The sequence below is a fragment of the Macaca nemestrina genome, chromosome 7, assembly GCF_043159975.1.
Source record: "Macaca nemestrina isolate mMacNem1 chromosome 7, mMacNem.hap1, whole genome shotgun sequence".
NCBI classification, from domain to species: Eukaryota; Metazoa; Chordata; class Mammalia; order Primates; family Cercopithecidae; genus Macaca; species Macaca nemestrina.
The window spans coordinates 19,297,375-19,315,859 of record NC_092131.1 but is presented as its reverse complement, the minus strand read 5'-3'; the positions used below and the strand labels follow the sequence as shown (position 1 = coordinate 19,315,859).

General features: G+C 40.8%; 1 protein-coding gene across 11 annotated transcripts in view; it reads left to right on the top strand.

Annotated features, from left to right (window-relative positions):
- Positions 1 to 445: 445 nt before the first annotated feature.
- Positions 446 to 18,485, top strand: part of LOC105467581 (zinc finger CCCH-type containing 14) — a 48,360-nt gene continuing 30,320 nt past the window's right edge. For 2 of the 11 annotated variants that reach the window (XM_024788442.2, XM_011717292.3), the window contains exons 1-9: positions 446 to 614; positions 1,102 to 1,144; positions 5,815 to 5,929; positions 8,909 to 8,949; positions 9,868 to 10,063; positions 10,416 to 10,845; positions 11,998 to 12,158; positions 13,149 to 13,249; positions 15,298 to 15,453. In XM_024788442.2, coding sequence (XP_024644210.2) covers positions 579 to 614; positions 1,102 to 1,144; positions 5,815 to 5,929; positions 8,909 to 8,949; positions 9,868 to 10,063; positions 10,416 to 10,845; positions 11,998 to 12,158; positions 13,149 to 13,249; positions 15,298 to 15,453 — 1,279 coding nt within the window. In that variant the 5' untranslated portion in view covers positions 446 to 578. Of the gene's footprint in view, positions 615 to 1,101; positions 1,145 to 5,814; positions 5,930 to 8,908; positions 8,950 to 9,867; positions 10,064 to 10,415; positions 10,846 to 11,997; positions 12,159 to 13,148; positions 13,250 to 15,297; positions 15,454 to 18,485 lie in introns of those variants that run through there. The other 9 variants (XM_011717296.3, XM_011717293.3, XM_011717295.3 and 6 more) reach the window with 6 other exon arrangements.

Sequence of the window (18,485 nt, the reverse complement as noted above, 5' to 3'; positions counted from 1 at the left end):
TAGGGCAGAGTCAGAGACTTGACGGATTGGCTCTGTTGCTCCGGATAGTCCATTTTCCCTTCAAGGGTAATTGCAGTGCAACCTCTAAGAGGCAGACTCCATTTTACACGTAAGAAAAGTTTAAATACCTGGACCGATACCATACTAACAGTAAGTAAAGGCTGGATTTGAACTCGCGTCTCATATCACAGCCCAAGATCTTTCTGCTACACATTTAATTCATTCTTATCATCCAAGAGAGAATAAAATGAATAAGCGGAGGGCCAGCAGAGAGACTAAGGAAGGGTCCCCGAGGTGCCTGGGAGGCGGAGCAGCAAGGCCACCCGCACGCGCACGCCGCCGCCCTCCTTGCCTGAACACAGGTTTCGCGGGTAGAAGGTGTGCGCAGGCGCAGACACGGGCGCATGCGCGCTCACTCCGGCGAGCCGTGCCGGCGGGGGCGGGGATACGCGGTGTGCGCGGCCGGGGGCGGAACGGAGGAGGAGGCGGTGGTGGCTCGGCTGCGGGGTAGGAGTCCGCGGCAGCCTCCGGGTAAGCCAAGCGCCGCGCAGTGCTGAGTTCCCGCACGCCGCGGAGCCATGGAGATCGGCACCGAGATCAGCCGCAAGATCCGGGTGAGGCCCGTGCCGGGCGGGGGTGGGAAGCCAGGTCTCGGCAAGCGGGCGGTTGTCAGGAGTAACGGGGACCTTGGGCCCGGGTGGACGCCGCGGCCTGGCCGCCGCTGGACGCTCCTGGCGGGCTGCAGCTCCTCCTTGTCCAGGCCGCCTTGGGCCTGGGGACATTTGCGGCCTCAGAGCAGGGCTGCGGCTGAAGTAGCCGCCGGGAAACGGAAGGACAGGCTCAGGCCTGGCGGGAGCCACCCCTGCGGCGCAGGGCGCCGCTTTGGATCCGCTGCGGGAGGTGGCGGGAGGTGGGCGCCGCGGGACCGGAGCGGGAGTGGGGTGCGGGGTGGGGGGGGGGGTGCAGGCGAGGCTCCTCCCCGCCCCCACCCGGGGGACCTGAAGGTGCGCGCACCAGTGAAGTGGCCTCAGCGCTGCAGAATCCAGTCTTGTTTTCCTAGAGCCGCCTTTCTCACATGCTCGTTTGCTCTTTTTCTCTCAGAGTGCCATTAAGGGGAAATTGCAAGAATTAGGAGCCTATGTTGGTAAGTGTATTTTGAGTTGTTAGTTTCATAGAATTTAGAGTTTGCAGCTAATTGAATTTTAGTGAATGCATATTTCTCACCGTACTTTGGACATTGGGAGAGACTCCCTTCTACCGTCTTCAAGTCTTATACTCCCTGGTTACTTCTTTATCATCTTTTTGCAACCTTGTTTTTTTTCTCCCAAACCTCCTTCTGTTATGGTGTTTTGAAATTTAGTTTCCTCCATTAAGGCTCTGTCACATTTTACATAATGTTTGAGCGAATTTTATTTTATGTTTTTCCTATTCTCTCTCATTTTAAATTCTAGGGACGGGTCTCACTACGTTGCCCAGGCCTTCACTCCTGGTCTCAAGCAATTATCTGACCTCAGCCTCCCTAGGTGCTGGGAGTGCGGGGATTACTGGTGTGAACCACCATGCCTGTTTAAAGTTTACTATTCTTGTAACTTTTCTCTTGACATTTGTTTTTACAACTCTGATTTTGGATATGCTTTTTGATGCTTTCTGGCATTGGCTTCTGTAATGGTTCAGTGAATTTTATTTTCCGATCTCTATGTTTTCCCTTTTTCTCTCTTTGAAACAGTAAGGCGGCGTTTTCCTTCTCTTTATTCTTTTATAATTTGAGTGTTTACTCTGGGTCAGGTACTGTGCTTAACTGTTGTATGTGTATTAACTCAGGATAATCCCTATGAGAAGACTGGAAGGTAAGTGGCAGTATCCTAGACTGTGTAAACAAGGAAACTGAGGCTTTGCCTACTTGAGCAAGGTTTTATGGTTTGCCCCCAAAGCTGATGCCTTCTATAACAATAATAGCTACCACTTAAGACAGTGATTCTCAAAGTGTGGGAGACTCCAAGGGTCTCTGAAGTCAAAACTGTTTTCATATTAATACTGAGATGGTATGTGCTGTTTTTCACTGCGTTGATGTTTGGATTGTGTAAAACTAATGGTTGATAAAGTTTTATCAACCATTTTATCAACTGGTCAACATAGTAACACCATAATGAAATCATATTCAAATCACTCCCCCCTTATAGTTTTTTTTTTTTTTAAGCTAATTATACTTAAAATGTCATTGATGAAGATGTGAAGTCCAGGGTTTACAAAATGTTTTTTATCTTCTTAGTATTCTGTGTGAGGAAATAGAAATGCTCATAAAACACTTTTATTGTGTACTGAAATATGGTTAAGGAAAATCATTTGAGTTGAGAATTAAGCTAGCCACCTCTTTCAGGGAACATCATTTTTAACTTCAAAGTACTGACAAACTGGTTACGTACACTAGGATATTTGGCAGATACTTACTTGAAAGTGAGCAAAGAACCCGTAGTCTTTGTTGCCAATCACATGTGAGCTTTCAAATGAAAATTAGAATTTTGGAAAATCTGAGTCTGCCTCCATGAACTCGACAGCTTCCCAGTACTTAAAAAATTTCTGATTAAGTAAATGGTGATTTAAAAAAATTTTATTCTTATTATTTTTTGAGATGAAATTTCACTCGTTACCCAGGCTGGAGTGCAGTGGCGTGATCTTGGCCACTGCAACCTCTGCCTCCCAGGTTCAAGCGATTCTTTTGCCTCAGCCTCCCAAGTAACTGGGATTACAGGCACCCACCACTACGCCCAGCTAATTTTTTGTATTTTTAGTAGAGACAGGGTTTCACCATGTTGGCCAGGCTTGTCTCAAACTCCCAACCTTGTGATTTGCCCGCCTCAGCCTCCCAAAGTTCTGGAATTGCAGGCGTGCGCGCCTGGCCAACTCAATGGTGATATTAAAAAATAATTATTTTCTATTACATAATGAAATATATCAACGTGCCAGTGGTTTTTGTAGCTAAGTGAACCAATATTTTCTAAATAACGAATGCATAATGTTACAAAACTGTGCATGGATTTAAGATTTATTTAAACTGTAGGGTGGGTCAGTGGATTTCTGTGCAACAGTTCAAAAAGGTCATTGATGTATTTGACATTCCACATTGCTTTAACGTTTAATAAGCTACCACTTGTTTAGTTTTGGTGTAGTGTCACAGAAAAATATCCACCTTATGTGAAAAAACTATCAGAATACCCCTTTTTCAACTGCATATCTGTGAGACCAGATTTTTTCACATTCTTCAGTCGTAAGGACATAGAACAAGATATATAAAAATGCGAAACAAGGCCAGTCTTTGCAGTAACTTTTTTTTCCTCTTTTCTTTTCTTTTCTTTTCTTTTTTTTGAGACAGGGTCTCACTCTGTGGTTCGGGCTGGGTGCAGTGGTGCAATGCACTTGGTTCACTGTGCATCTTGGTTCACTGCAACCTCCACCTCCCAGGTTCAAGCGATTCTCCTGCCTCAGCCTCCTGAGTAGCTGGGATTACAGGCACCCACCACCACCCCCAGCTAATTTTTGTGTTTTTAGTAGAGACAGTGTTTCACCACGTTGGCCAGGCTGATCTCCAACTCCTGACCTCAGGTGGTCCACCTGCCTCGGCCTCCCAGAGTGCTGGAATTACTGGCATGAGCCACCGTGCCTCATCTATATATTTTTTTGGAAAATTTAATAAAAATAATGTTACTTATGTTAATATTACTGGGTTTGTGATTAACATGTGATGGATGTATTATTTAATGAATAAATACTTTTTAATTAAAAATGATCAGTTCTAATTTTGAACACAGTAAATAATAGATAGAACCTGCATAAACCAGAGAAGGGGCCCAAGACCAGTTTGAGAACTGGTAATTTATGGAGTACTTACCACCATTTGCTGGGCACTTTCATAAATGATTTGTTGTCAGGATTGTTATAAGACTAACAGGAGAGAATTGAGGCTCAGAGAAAATGAAGCTGAACCAAGATTTATTTATTATTTTATTCTCTCAACACTTGAACTGCATTTTTTATATTTTTCTTTGAAACAAAAAAAGTACTTCTGAAATGAACCTTTCTGCCTGCGTAGAAATACTACAAGTATTTAAGGTATTAAAGAAATTTGGCACCACACGGTGGTTCGCGCCTGTAATCTCAGCACTTTGGGAGGCCAAGGTGGGTGGATCACTTGAGTTCAGGAGTTCGAGACCAGCCTAGCCAACATGCTGAAACCCCGTCTCTACTAAAAATACCAAAATTAGCTGGGCGTGGTGGCACATGCCTGTAATCCCAGCTACTCGGGGGCTGAGGCAGGAGAATCGCTTGAACCCATGAGGCAGAGGTTGCAGTGAGCCAAGATGGTGCCACTGCACTCTAGCCTGGGAGACAGAGCGAGACTGTCTCAAAAGAAAAAAAAAAGAAATCTAATGGAGTTTTGGGGGGCAGAGATTAGAGTTCCTGATAACAGCTTTTGCTTCCTTATCTTCTTATTGAGGTTTTTTGTTTTATTTTGTTGTTTTAAATCCTAGACCTTGGCCGGGCGCGGTGGCTCAAGCCTGTAATCCCAGCACTTTGGGAGGCCGAGACGGGCGGATCACGAGGCCAGGAGATCGAGAGACGATCCCGGCTAACACGGTGAAACCCCGTCTCTACTAAAAAATAGAAAAAAACTAGCCGGGCGAGGTGGCGGGCGCCTGTAGTCCCAGCTACTCGGGAGACTGAGGCAGGAGAACGGCGTAAACCCGGGAGGCGGAGCTTGCAGTGAGCTGAGATCCGGCCACTGCACTCCAGCCTGGGTGACAGAGCAAGACTCCGTCTCAAAAAAAAAAAAAAAAAAAAATCCTAGACCTCAGTCTCATAATCATTGTAGGATTACCAAGGGAAGGGTGTTTTTTGGTTTCTGTTTTTTTTTTCCCCGAGACAGAGTCTTGCTCTGTTGCCCAGGCTGGAGTGCAGTGGTGCTGTCTCAGCTCACTGCAAGCTCTGCCTCCCGGGTTCACGCCATTCTCCTGCCTCAGCTTCCCGAGTAGCTGGGACTACAGGCCCCCGCCACCACACCCGGCTAATTTTTTATATTTTTAGTAGAAACAGGGTTTCACTGTGTTAGCCATGATGGTCTCGACCTCCTGCCCTCGTGATCCGTTTGCCTTGGCCTCCCAAAGTGCTGGGATTACAGGCGTGAGCCACTGTGCCTGGCCTTTTTTTTTTTTTTTTTTTAAAATCCTAGACCTCACCCTTATAATCATTGTAGGATTACCACCGTGAGGGTAAAACAGTGCGTTGAGTTGACATTATTTAATGTCAAAATTGAGTTTTTTAAATGATGTGGAGCTTTTGGGTCTATTTATTTGATACTGCTACAAGTTTGTTACCCTGAGTAATTGAAACCTGCCTTTAGCAAGGGTAAATATGTTCACTTGAGAAATGAGTGTTGTCTTGAAACAATGTAAATTAAAACTAAACAAAATTCAATTCTTTTTCTTGGGAAATGTTCATATATTTCCTGGAAGCTTCTTTGAAATTAGTAAACATTATTAAAAAGATTCAAGGAAGTGAATGCATGCTCAAGTTTGACCCTATAATTCAGAATGTCTAGTTTTGTAAGTATCAGTTATTCTTAATTTCCATCCTTCTAGTAATTGAAATACCTGTGGAATGAAGAGAAAAAAATTAAAGCTAAGCCGTCTTGTCCAATGTAATTCCACTAGAGCTCTGAGACTCTAAAGCTTAGAGCTACATCTATATTTTCAAGCACATCTACTTTAAGAAGAAAGTTTTGAGGAAACAAAGTTTTGATATACCTTTCCTTTTAAATAGATGAAGAACTTCCTGATTACATTATGGTGATGGTGGCCAACAAGAAAAGTCAGGACCAAATGACAGAGGATCTGTCCCTGTTTCTAGGAAACAACACAATTCGATTCACCGTATGGTATGTTTCTGAATTTTTGAGCCTCAGACCAAAGTTTGGCACAAGCCTGAGTTGATATTCTGTCCGAAGAGAGGTTCTTGACAGTTGAGTTAAGTTCACTTTGGAGAGGCAGTTTGTGAGTGATGAGGGCACAGCCTCTGTATTAGTCCGTTTTCACTCTGCTGTGAAGAGATACCCGAGACTGGGTAATTTCTGAAAGAGATTTAATTGACTCGAAGTTCCACATGGCTGGGGAGGCCCCAGGAAACTACAATCATGGCGGAAGGTGAAGCAAGCACCTTCTTCACAAGTCGGCAGGAAAGAGAAGAGTGAAGGAGGAACTTCCAGAGACTTACATAAAATCATCAGATCTCGTGAAAACTCACTGTCTCTTGAGAACTTGGGAACTCACTGTTTCATGAGAACTCACTGTCATGAGAACATCATGGGGGAAACCACCCCCATGATCCAGTCACCTCCCTCCCTTGACAGATGGGGATTATAATTCAATATAAGATTTGGGTGGGGACACAGAGCCAAACGTTATCAGCCTCTGAAGCCAGACAGCCAAAGTTGAATCCTGGCCCTGTGTCTTGCCTTGGTTTTTCTAGCTATAAAATGGGAATAGTACAATCACTTGCTTTATAAAATTATTTTGAGGATCAAATGGGCTAATATGTGTAAAGTACTTATAGGTGTCCCTAGCTCATTTCCCTAAGGAATTCTTAGTATATGTTGGCTGTACTTACTATGTTTCTTTTGTAAAGTTCTATATCTTTTTTTTTTTGAGACAGGGTATTGCTCTGTCACCCAGGCTAGAGCACAGTAGTACAATCACAGCTCCCTGCAGCCTCGATCTCCTGATCTCAAATGATCATCCGATTGCAGTACCCTCCCTCCTGCACTCCCCATGCCTGGCTAGTTTGTAAATTTTTTGTTGAGGCAGGGTCTTAGTATGTTGACCTGGATGATCTTGAACTCCTGGGCTCAAGCAGTCCTCCCGCCTTGGCCTTCAGAAGTCTTGGGGTTATAGGTGTGAGCCACCGCACCTGGCCAGCTTCTGTATCTTATAGTTCCTTTTCCTGCACTAAAACCAGTTACAGATGTTTTTTTGAACTGGATTGGCTTCTTATATTGCCTTTTACAATGAGTTACCTTTTATAGGGCAAGGTTTTCTGTTTCTCACTTTTCTGGTTCTAACTTTTTTAGCTTTTCATTAAACTCACACCTTCATTTTGAGTAATAATTATAGTGTAATGTTATAGCATATTTTGAGATTAAAAGTTTTTTTAAGTTTAGAATTTTAAAATAGGCAACTTTGCTTTTATACATAAATTACTGTTCTATGCCTTTAGTTGAGAATACTGACAAGAAGAGTAAGATTCAACTTAAGATGCTAGGTCCTAGTACCAGGTTTGAGGTAAAGTGAAGATGAGGGCTGGAGGATAATGATGTAGCTGAGAATAGACACAAGAAATACTTTGTTAGGCCCCTCAGACTAGGAACTACCAGTTACCGTAAAAGGTGATGATGTAGCAAAAGTTAAGTAAGCAAGTGGCCTGCTAAATTTGAATGGCAAGAGGAGGCACTAAGTGGGGAGATGAGCCTGGTTAAGTTCTTGCCTTTATACCAAAGGTTGTCTTCAAGGTGTTTTTGCCCCAGTAGGCAACTGTATGCTTATCAGTCTTCTTGAAATTCTGCACAGAATTCTCTGGGTTTATACATTGCACAAATTTGAAGAACGTTGTATAGTGGTCATCAGTTGTTATGATACACACACTGCTGCCTCACTGTGGGTGACCCAACCCATTTGTTACAATTTGTCCCCAGAGGTTATTCCCTCCCAGCCCCCCGCAAAAAAAGATTGTGGGGCTTTTGACTGGGGAAATTACCATTATTGTGAGTACTATTTTTTTTCCTAAAGTCCAGCCAATCTAAGATGGAAGATTGACCGAGTAGATCCTTTTCTCCAAAAACTTGATGAAATACTTTAGACAGATTTTTAAAACAGACTACTAAGTGAATTTAAAACCAGATTAATTCAACATTCTCATCTGGCCATAAATTCAGTTCTTTAACATGTGCCGATGCAAAGGGTGATGTCCCCACTTTGGTACTTTGGTTTCTTAAGTTAGTGTTAACACTAGCCCCAAACAGACTATTGTGATTATTTGGAGCCTTGAAGTAATTGTGTCCGTGGGGACAGTAGCATGTGACTAGGGTTCTCATTGAAACATTATGAGATTTCTGGCATTTTTGGGGAGGTACTGGGAAGGGATGTGAGGCAAATTACTTCATTTATAACTACCAAAACAGCAAGATTACAGCCTTACAGCATCAGTTTTGAAAGTATTAGAGTGAAATGATATAGCATATTTTGAGATAGCTTTTTTTAACCTCTCAGAATTAAGTTGTCCAAGAAGCCATCTAATTTAAGCAGTTAATATAAGCTGCTTAAATGGTTGTAATAATAAGCAATATTACATGTTTATGATACTTGTTTTACTGTAAGCTACAGTAAATTTTTAGTACTTAGAAAACAGGGTGACATATTTTGTAGACTAAGACTCTGGTCAGATGATATTCTTTCCCATATTTTTGCATAGGCTAGATGTTGAAAACAGTGAAGAAAAAAAATACAATTTTTTATTGATTTCTGTAGGATTTATACAAATCCTTTTTTTAAAAATGTGAAATTTGAAAGTTAATTTTAATACAATTTATTCACTAAATACAGCTTATCAGTATTTATCTCGGCTGGGTGCGGTGGCTCATGCCTGTAATCTCAGCACTTTGGGAGGCCGAGGCAGGTGGTTCTCTCAAGTCCAGGACTTCAAGACCAGCCTGGACAACATGGTGAAACCCCCGTCTCTATTTAAAAATAATAAAAATATTTTAAAAATTAAAAAAAAATATCTCTGAATATAATGTCATAAATTTAGAGTGACGATTGAATTGAAATCTTAATGGAGGCTTTATTGTTTTTTGTTTTTTTCTCAGGCTTCATGGTGTATTAGATAAACTTCGCTCTGTAACGACTGGTAAGATTCATAACATTGTTTTTTTTTTAAATTTCTGCTTGCAATGGCATACGATTTGTTTCTTTCTAAAGTCATTTATAGTGCTTTGGGAAAAACCCATGACTTTCAAAACAGTGGTTCATTTGAACTTTTTTAGAAAGCACATATTTTTATGAACTTAAGACCAGTAAATTTAATATAATTCAAAGATATTTAAGTGTAGGAGAGGGAGCAGCGCACTTTATCCGAAGGAAATAATTACATATGTGTGCAGAGATTTAGCCTCAAGGATATTTCAGTATTTTATAATTGAAAACAATTTAAAAGTTCAGTAATAATAAACGAAATTGTTATATTTCCATGTGTGGAATAATATTCAACTATTGAAAATAATGTTATGGAAGAATAACATGAGAGTATACACACATAAGATACATGTTTTCAAAAATGTGTATATATGCTCTTCCCCCCAAAAATCAGCTTTGAGATAATTGGTGATTTTTATTTATGTTTTTAAATTTTTCTGCAATAAACACATATTGCTTTTGAATTGGTGATGAGGAAGGAAAAGACTTAAAGTAATAAAAATAGATGGCTGAGCAGGGTGGCTCACACCTGTAATCCCAGCATTTTGGGAGGCCAAGGTGGGCGGATCATGAGCTCAGGAGATCGAGACCATCCTGGCCAACCAACATGGTGAAACTCCGTCTCTACTAAAAATACAAAAATTAGCCGGGCATCATGTTGTGTGCTTGTAATCCCAGCTACCCAGGAGGCTGAGGCAGGAAAATCGCTTGAACCAGGGATTTGGAGGTGGCAATGAGCCGAGAATGCACCACTGCACTCCAGCCTGGCGACAGAGTGAGAGTCTGTCTCAAAAATAAATAAATAAAAATAAAAAATAAAAATAGATTAAAAGGACTGTATTTTTCTTTTCAGAACCCTCTAGTCTAAAGTCTTCTGATACCAACATCTTTGATAGTAACGTGCCTTCAAACAAGAGCAATTTCAGTCGGGGAGATGAGAGGAGGCATGAAGCTGCAGTGCCACCACTTGCCATTCCTAGCACAAGACCTGAAAAAAGAGACTCCAGAGTTTCTACGAGTTCACAGGAGTCAAAAACCACTAATGTCAGGTAAGAGTCCGGTGTAGACCTGCTGTGGGCAGATGGCTTTGTGTATGTGACATTTTTATTAGTTTTTGTATCTTTCAGTTTGCTGTTCTCAGCAATTTTTAGGAACAGTGAAGTGATCATGAGCAGTTCTTTGAATAAAATAATGGATAAGATCTAAGTATGATTATCTTTGATCACAAATTTAGTAAATCAAAGTTTAAAGAAAGTGCAATTTCAAAGTAGTTTTGAATGGAATACCTAAAGGGAGTATCCTCAGTTTTTTCCTTGAAATTTTTCAAGTAAGCATTCTTTAAAGATTTGGAGATAATTGCCCTAATTTGGTTGTAATACATTTTGTTGTTCTTTTAAATAGGCAGACTTATGATGATGGAGCTGCAACCCGACTAATGTCAACAGTGAAGCCTTTGAGGGAGCCGGCACCCTCTGAAGATGTGATTGACATTAAGCCAGAACCAGATGATCTCATCGATGAAGACCTCAACTTTGTGCAGGAGAATCCCTTATCTCAGAAAAAACCTACAGTGACACTTACATATGGTTCTTCTCGCCCTTCTATTGAAATTTATCGGCCACCTGCAAGTAGAAATGCAGATGGTGGTGTTCATTTAAACAGGTTGCAATTTCAACAGCAGCAAAATAGTATTCATGCTGCCAAGCAGCTTGATATGCAGAATAGTTGGGTATATGAAACAGGACGTTTGTGTGAACCAGAAGTGCTTAACAGCTTAGAAGAAACGTATAGTCCGTTCTTTAGAAACAACTCGGAGAAAATGAGTATGGAGGTTTGTATGTACTTTTAAATTCTGGCTTAGGCTCAAATTCAGCAGTTCTTGATACTAAATAATATATGAAGTAACTAAACACATATACCAAGTTCATTTTGTTTTATTTTACTTTTTGAGAAGGAGTTTCGCTCTTGTGGCCCAGGCTGGAGTGCAATAGCACAATCTCAGCTCATTGCAACCTCTGCCTCCTGGGCTCAAGCGATTCTCCTACCTCAGCCTCCCAAGTAGCTGGGATTACTTGCCGCCACGCCTGGCTGATTTTTTATATTTTTAATAGAGACGGGTTTCACCGTGTGGCCAGGCTGGTCTTGAAATCCTGACCTTGTGATCCACCTGCCTGGGCCTCCCAAAGTGTTGGGATTATAGACGTGAGCCACGGCACTCAGCCCCAAGTTTATTTTTAAATTGTTTTATCTGCTGTTTCTCATGATATACCAGATTTTCCTCTCCATGGCTTGCTCCTAGAGTTCTTTTATATCACATCTATATACCTTTTTGGGATTTCCAGCATTTGAGATAGCTTTAATCTTAAATTAATTTGGGGGGGTTTCAGATCAATTTTAGATTGTTCATGGTAATTGCTAGTAAGCAACCAATTAACTCCGTTTTATTAGTTTCCTCAGCACTGTATGCAGCTGTTAATAAAGTTCTAATTTTTGTTTTAGCTAAAGGTTGACTGGTAGGGATAATATTTATATTTATATTATTTATTTGTTTATTTTTATGTGGTGTCTCACTCTGTCGGCCAGGCTGGAGTGCAGTGGCGTGATCTTGGCTCACTGCATCCTGCACTCCCGGGTTCAAGTGATTCTTCTGCCTCAGCCTCCTGAGTAGCTGGGATTACAGGCGCATGCCACCACGCTCAGCTAATTTTTGTATTTTTAGTAGAGATGGGGTTTCACCATATTGGCCAGGCTGGTCTTGAAATCCTGACCTTGTGATCTGCCCATGATGGCCTTCCAAAGTACTAGGATTACAAATGTGAGCCACCACACCTGTCCTCATATTTATATTTTTATACAAAACCAAGAAATACTCTGAATTTCTCATATTACTGTGTACTTTTTTTTTCTTAAAATGGAAACATTTCTTAGTAGAACTTTTGTTATTTTCTGAAACTAGGTAAGCATAAATTTTATCTGATTGCAGGATGAAAACTTTCGGAAGAGAAAGTTGCCTGTGGTAAGTTCAGTTGTTAAAGTGAAAAAGTTCAATCATGATGGAGAAGAGGAGGAAGAAGATGATGATTATGGGTCTCGAACAGGAAGCATCTCCAGCAGTGTGTCTGTGCCAGCAAAGCCTGAAAGGAGGTACCTTGAACGTGGCTGTAAATTCAGCTTTAACTGCCTTGGTGGAGTCTTCTGATTTCTTGAAGAGAATAATCACGAAAATAATTTTTGTTTGTTTTTTGAGATGGAGCCTCGCTCTGTCAACCAGGCTGGAGTGCAGTGTCACGATCTCGGCTCACTGCAACCTCTGCCTCCCAGGTTCAAGTAATTCTCCTGATTCAGCATCCTGAATGGCTGGGATCATGGGTGCGCACCACCACAACCAGCTAATTTTTGTATTTTTAGTAGAGATGGTGTTTCACCACGTTGGACCAGGCAGGTCTCGAACTCCTGACCTCAGGTGATCTGCCCTCCTCAGCCTCCCAAAGTGTTGGGATTACAGGCGTGAGCCACCGCACCTGGCATACATATTTAATGTAATACCACGTAAGACTTTTTCATTGGGTTTTGAGAAACACATTAATTAATGAGAGAAATTGCTTAACATTGGAGAGGATTGCAGAGAATATTGACTAATGTGATGGTGGAGTGAGGGGGAACAACATCAATTAAGATTCAAATTTATTATTTAAAAAAACTAAAAGGGGCCTAGGCATGGCGGCTCATGCCTGTACCTAGCACTTTGGGAGGCCGAGGCAGGAGGATTGCTTGAGACCAGGAGTTTGAGACCAGCCTGGGCAATGCAATGAGTCTTTGTCTGCACAAAAATAAAATAAATTACCTGGTCATTTTGGCAGGCACCTGTAGTCCTAGACTGGATAGGCTGATGTGGAAGGATTGCTTGAGCCTAGAAGTTTAAGGCTGCAGTGGCACTACACTCCAGCCTGGGTGAGAGAGTAAAACTCTGTCTCGAAAAAATAATAGTAACGTTCCAGTGTAGTTGACATTTTCTAAAAACTGCAGCTAGTCTGTGAAACCTAGAGAAGGTTGTGGTAAAGGCATAACAGATGGGTGACCTGTGGATAACTGAAATTTAAAGTTTAATAAAAATACCTTTCTTAACTCCTTTAGACCTTCTCTTCCACCTTCTAAACAAGCTAACAAGAATCTGATTTTGAAGGCTATCTCTGAAGCTCAAGAATCCGTAACAAAAACAACTAACTACTCTACAGGTAATTTAAATGTATTATGTTTACACTTGGTAAGACATTTCTGTAATTCTTGAGTAAGCTGAAAACAATTGCTCCTTAAATTGTGGTAAAATAAAGGTGCCTGTCAGATGTCAAGACCAAGATGAGGTTCCCCTATAGAAGAATGGCTTCAAAAGGAGATTGACAGGTTTGAGAAACTTTGCAAACTGTTAATGGACTATAGTTTTTCGAGCCCCATATAATGCCTTTTATACTCTTTTCAATGTTTGTGAAATATATAGTACATAAAACATTTTGAAGAGAATTTTGATGAAGTGGGACTTTCATGTTAGTAGCATTAGATTCAACATTAGATATGAATTTATGATGTATAAATGGGAGTAAAATTGGACAATAATAGGCGGCTGAAGTTATAATTTGTTAAACAGTAGTTTATAAACAAGGTTGGTTTCTTCCCTTTTGGTGGAACTCATTAATAGAATATAAGGCAGAGAACTGACTCATTTGTGATGTTCCTGCTCCAATTGTAGTGGAAGTACTAAATCATTTTATGAGAGAATATAAAAGTATTACATGCTTTCAAAACAGGAGATGAATCAGCTGTAAGCTGATCTTATGGAAAGCTGATTCTGAAATGCAGACAATTGATGGGTGTAATTTTGTGTTGTCATTAAATTCTATACTCTGTGGCCGACCTGTTGTAGCCAATGTGTAAACTTGTGTTAACAAGCTGATGGTGATGAGCTACTCTAAAAAGATGTAAGTTTTGCTGTGGATTTGATGGATGTACTTACAGCATTGCCCTGCTTGTCCACTCTCTCTTGCTTCTCTTTTTTGTGACCCCGTTCCTAAAGTGAGGTAAACTGTAGCCATCAGTTTTTTTGTTTGTTTTCTTTGAGGCGGAGTCTTGCTGCGTTGCCCAGGCTGGAGTGCAGTGGTGTGATCTTGGCTCACTGCAACCTCTGCCTCCTGGGTCCAAGTGATCCTCCTGCCTCAGCCTCTCAAGTAGCTGGGACTACAGGTGCCCACCAACTTGCCAGGCTAATTTTTTTGTATTTTTAGTAGAGATGGGGTTCCTTCATGTTGGCCAGGCTGGTCTCGTACCCCTGACCTCAGGTGATCACCTGACTTGGCCTCCCAAAATGCTGGGATTACAGGCGTGAGCCGCCGCGCCTGGCACCATCAGTTTTTCAGTTTTTGATCCTGATACTCGCCTGTCCTCTTGGTTCTCCTCATCCCTAACTTAACCTTGAACACTAAATTCAATAGGTTTTTGCATATAGAATAAGGATTATCAGGCAAATGCCCACTCTTGACCTAATGGTATATCTACATTTCATTTCCTGATCTATCAGCAATATTAATTGTCTAGAATGATGAGAAGTTTAGAGAATTTCCATGGCTTTGAACATTTCTTTCTTTACCTAGGTTATCTAAGTTACAATTTGAAACTGATACAATATCATGAAGCTAAGCTTAAATAAACCGCGTTTTGTTGAAAATGAATACATATGTACTGTATTGTATTCATGGCATGTGGTTGTATGGACGTTGTTTACATATGTTTGGATAAATAGGTCAGGTATCTATCTCAGTAATGTTGTAAGAAAAAATGAATGGTATCTATGGATTGAACTCCTCATATATATGTTATTTTCTTTTTTTTGGAGACAGAGTCTCACTCTGTTGACCAGGCTTGAGTGCACAGTGGTGCAGTCTTGGCTCACTGCAACCTCCGCCTTCTGGGTTTAAGCAATTCTTCTGCCTCAGCCTCCTGAGTAGTTGGGATTACAGGTGTGTGCCACCACGCCTGGCTAATGTTTGTATTTTTAGTAGAAATGAGGTTTTACCGTGTTGGCCAGGCTGGTCTCAAACTCCTGACCTCAAGTGATCCACTCGCCTTGCCTCCCAAAGTGCTGAGATTACAGGCATGAGCCACTGCGCCCAGCCCAAACTCCTCATATGTTCTAAACCAAAGGAGGCGTTTGTATTTAGTATGACATAGTCACTGTCAAGTTTTGATGTATTACTGCATTTGTATTTCTATCTTTTTTGCTTTTATGTGAAAGTCCCACAGAAACAGACCCTTCCAGTTGCTCCCAGAACTCGAACTTCTCAAGAAGAATTGCTAGCAGAAGTGGTCCAGGGACAAAGTAGGACCCCCAGAATAAGTCCCCCCATTAAAGAAGAGGAAACAAAAGGAGATTCTGTAGAAAAAAATCAAGGTAATAACTTAAATGATATTTCACTCTTTACTACAGTTTTTTCATGAGGCATTGAATATTTTCCAGTGAATTTTTATGAAATGTTACACTTTGGAAAAAGTGATGATTCAGCCCAGAAATAGAATGAGAAGGACACCATGAGGAAGGTTCACGCCAACACTTTCCAGAAACTTTATTTTTTTTTTTTAAGTGGTAGGGTCTTGCTGTGTTGCCCAGGCAGGCTTCAAACTCCTGGGCTCAAGCAGTCCTCCTGCCTCAGCATCCTTAGTAGCTGGAAGTGTGTACAAGTGTGTGCCACTGCACCCAGCCTTTTCTAGAAATTTTTGAAAGTCTTTTTATTGTGGAAATTTTTAATATTCTCAAAAATGGAAAGGCTAGTATAGTGAGCTCTCATGAACCCAGTCATTAAGCCTTAGTTGTTATCAGAATTTTGCAAGTCTTTAGATAGCTCCTTCTTAAAGATAAATTTATTTCTGCATTCTTTCTTTTCCTTTTTGTTGATCCTACCCGTTTACCTGAACTTGAAATGTTAGTTATCTTTAAATCTCCCCCCACGCAAGCATCCTGTCTCTGACCTCCCATATGTGTCCCAGCAACCCTAATTTATCCCCGCATGCCTAACATACTTCAATTTGCTTCCAACTCTTTTTTTTTTTTTTTGCTTTTTTCTCAGCTTTCTCCCCCAATTCCTATGCAATCTTTTGACTTTGAAAGTGTGTCTCTCATCTTCTAACTCCTTTGTGAAAGTGTCTCTCGCCGCCGCCTCATTGCCCAGAACTAACGCTGTTAGTTTGAACTTTTGGTGTCTCTGTTACCTGACCCCTGGGCCTGCGCAGCCCTTCTCCACGACTCTTCAAACCTTTTGTTTCTTCTGTCATCAAGGATTCTTGTTTCTTCTGTTTCTTTTTCTACAAAGATTTGAATTTTAAAACCCCACCAAAAAAACCTATATGCTTATTATGTTACTTCTCACATACTTCTCAAGAACCTTTGAATGTATTTTTTCATTTCTCCAAAACTGTCCTTTAAATTGTTCCAGGTTTCATGAAACCTTATGATTTCAACATTGTCAGTTCTGTATTTGTCTCCTCATTGTGTCTCTTTAAAAAATTTTTACTGTATTGTATAGTTTGCTATGACAGTGTTATGTGCTGTTCTGATAAGTGATAGGCCTGAGGACAAGACCTGTTTGGCACCCAAACGGCAAATAGGTACCAGTTGGAAAATGTGAATGGGCCAAATTGAGAAGAGTAGCTGAAACTGAGGAGGGATTTTGCACAGTACAGTGACAGATGAGGCTGACCTGAAAGGGCTGTAGTGGTCTACTCCCTATGGAGTCTGTAATGTGTTACACCAATGTTTTCTTCAAAGACAGGACTCCACATGAAAGTCTTGGAGTGGAATCAAATGGAGCAGGGAAACAGTAGAGAAAAGGAAAGAATGTCAGATAAAAATAGAGGAAAACAATAGGAAATCTCAAAGCAAGGTGCCATATTTTTTAACATCACAAAATCAGCAGAAGGAGGTTGTGGATTCTGAGGTTAGAATAGCTATCCAAAGCAAACTTTCCCCTAAAATGAACAACAGAAAAGTATCAATGTCCTGTGCCAAATTAAAAGATAAAAGGGAATAAAAGACAAAATAGCACTGTTTCAGTGAAAGCATGCTGAAAAGTATACCAAAAAGAAATACAATTTCAAAGTGAGCTAGAAGACATTATTTAAATAATACAAGACAAAACCAAGAAAAGCATAAAACAGAAAAACTTTGAGGCTGGGTGCAGTGGCTCATGCGTGTAATCCCAACACTTTGGCAGGCTGAGGCAGGAGGATCACTTGAGACTAGCCTGGGCAGCATAGCAAAACCATGTCTCTACAAAAAATAAAAATATTAGCTGGGCGAGGTATACACCTGTAGTCCTCTCTCCTTGGGAGGCTGAGGTGGGAGGATTGCTGAAGCCCAGGAGGCTGAGGTTGCAGTGAGCCACGATCATACCATTGCCCTCCAGGGAGGCGGAGGTGAGAAGATTGCTGGAGCACAGGAGGTTGAGGTTGCAGTGAGCCATGATCATGCCATTGCCATCTAGTTTGGGTGATAGAGTGAGACTCTGTCTCAAAATAAATGAAGACTAAATTAGAAAGAACTCAAGAATTGGTGTGTCTTAATAAGATAAAACATCATGCATGTAATCCCAGCAATTTGGGAGGCCAAGGCAGGGGGATCACTTGAGACCAGTTCAAGATCAGCCAGGGCAACATAGCAAGACCTTATGGCTACAGAAAATAGTAATTTAAAAATAAATAAAGTAAAACATCTTCAGAGAAATTGAAGATAAAAGACAACATTTTACAAGTCAAAAAGAAAGGGCTCATGAGAAAGTGGCAAATATTGAATACAGGCAATAGAAATACAGTATATTTATAATAGGAGTCTCCAAAGAAGCAATATTCAGAGGAACAGAATAAGCGTTAACTGTCTTTCAAGAAGACTTTCCTGAAGTGAAAACATATTTGAAACTGTTGTCTGAAAAATTGCACAGTATACCTGAGAACATTTACCCAGAACCACAACACTAAGATGTATTATATAATTAATGAAATTTTAAAAAGAAAAAAAATCATTTGAACATTTAGGCAAAAGGGGCACATGACTTAGAAGAAAAAGAAAGGTAGATTATCATCAGACTTTTCAGCAGCATCACTTTTGTGCTGGAAGAAAATGGACTAGCATATTTAAGATACTCCAGAAAAGAAAATGTGAGCCAAGAATTTAATGTCCAGCAAAAGTGACCTTTAGAAGTGATCCGGCACCCGCTGTTATCTATATGCAGAAATTCAGAGACTGCTATTCCCATGACCTTTTCTTAGGGAATCTAATGGAGGATGAGCTTCAGACAAGTAAAAGCCTGTTGTCCTGAATTCACATTGGAAATTTTTTGGAACGCACATTGTATTTTATATATAAATGTATTTTTTTCTAGTTCTGTCTACTGGAAGGGCATAGAAACATTCGTCAACCCTTAGCATCATCTG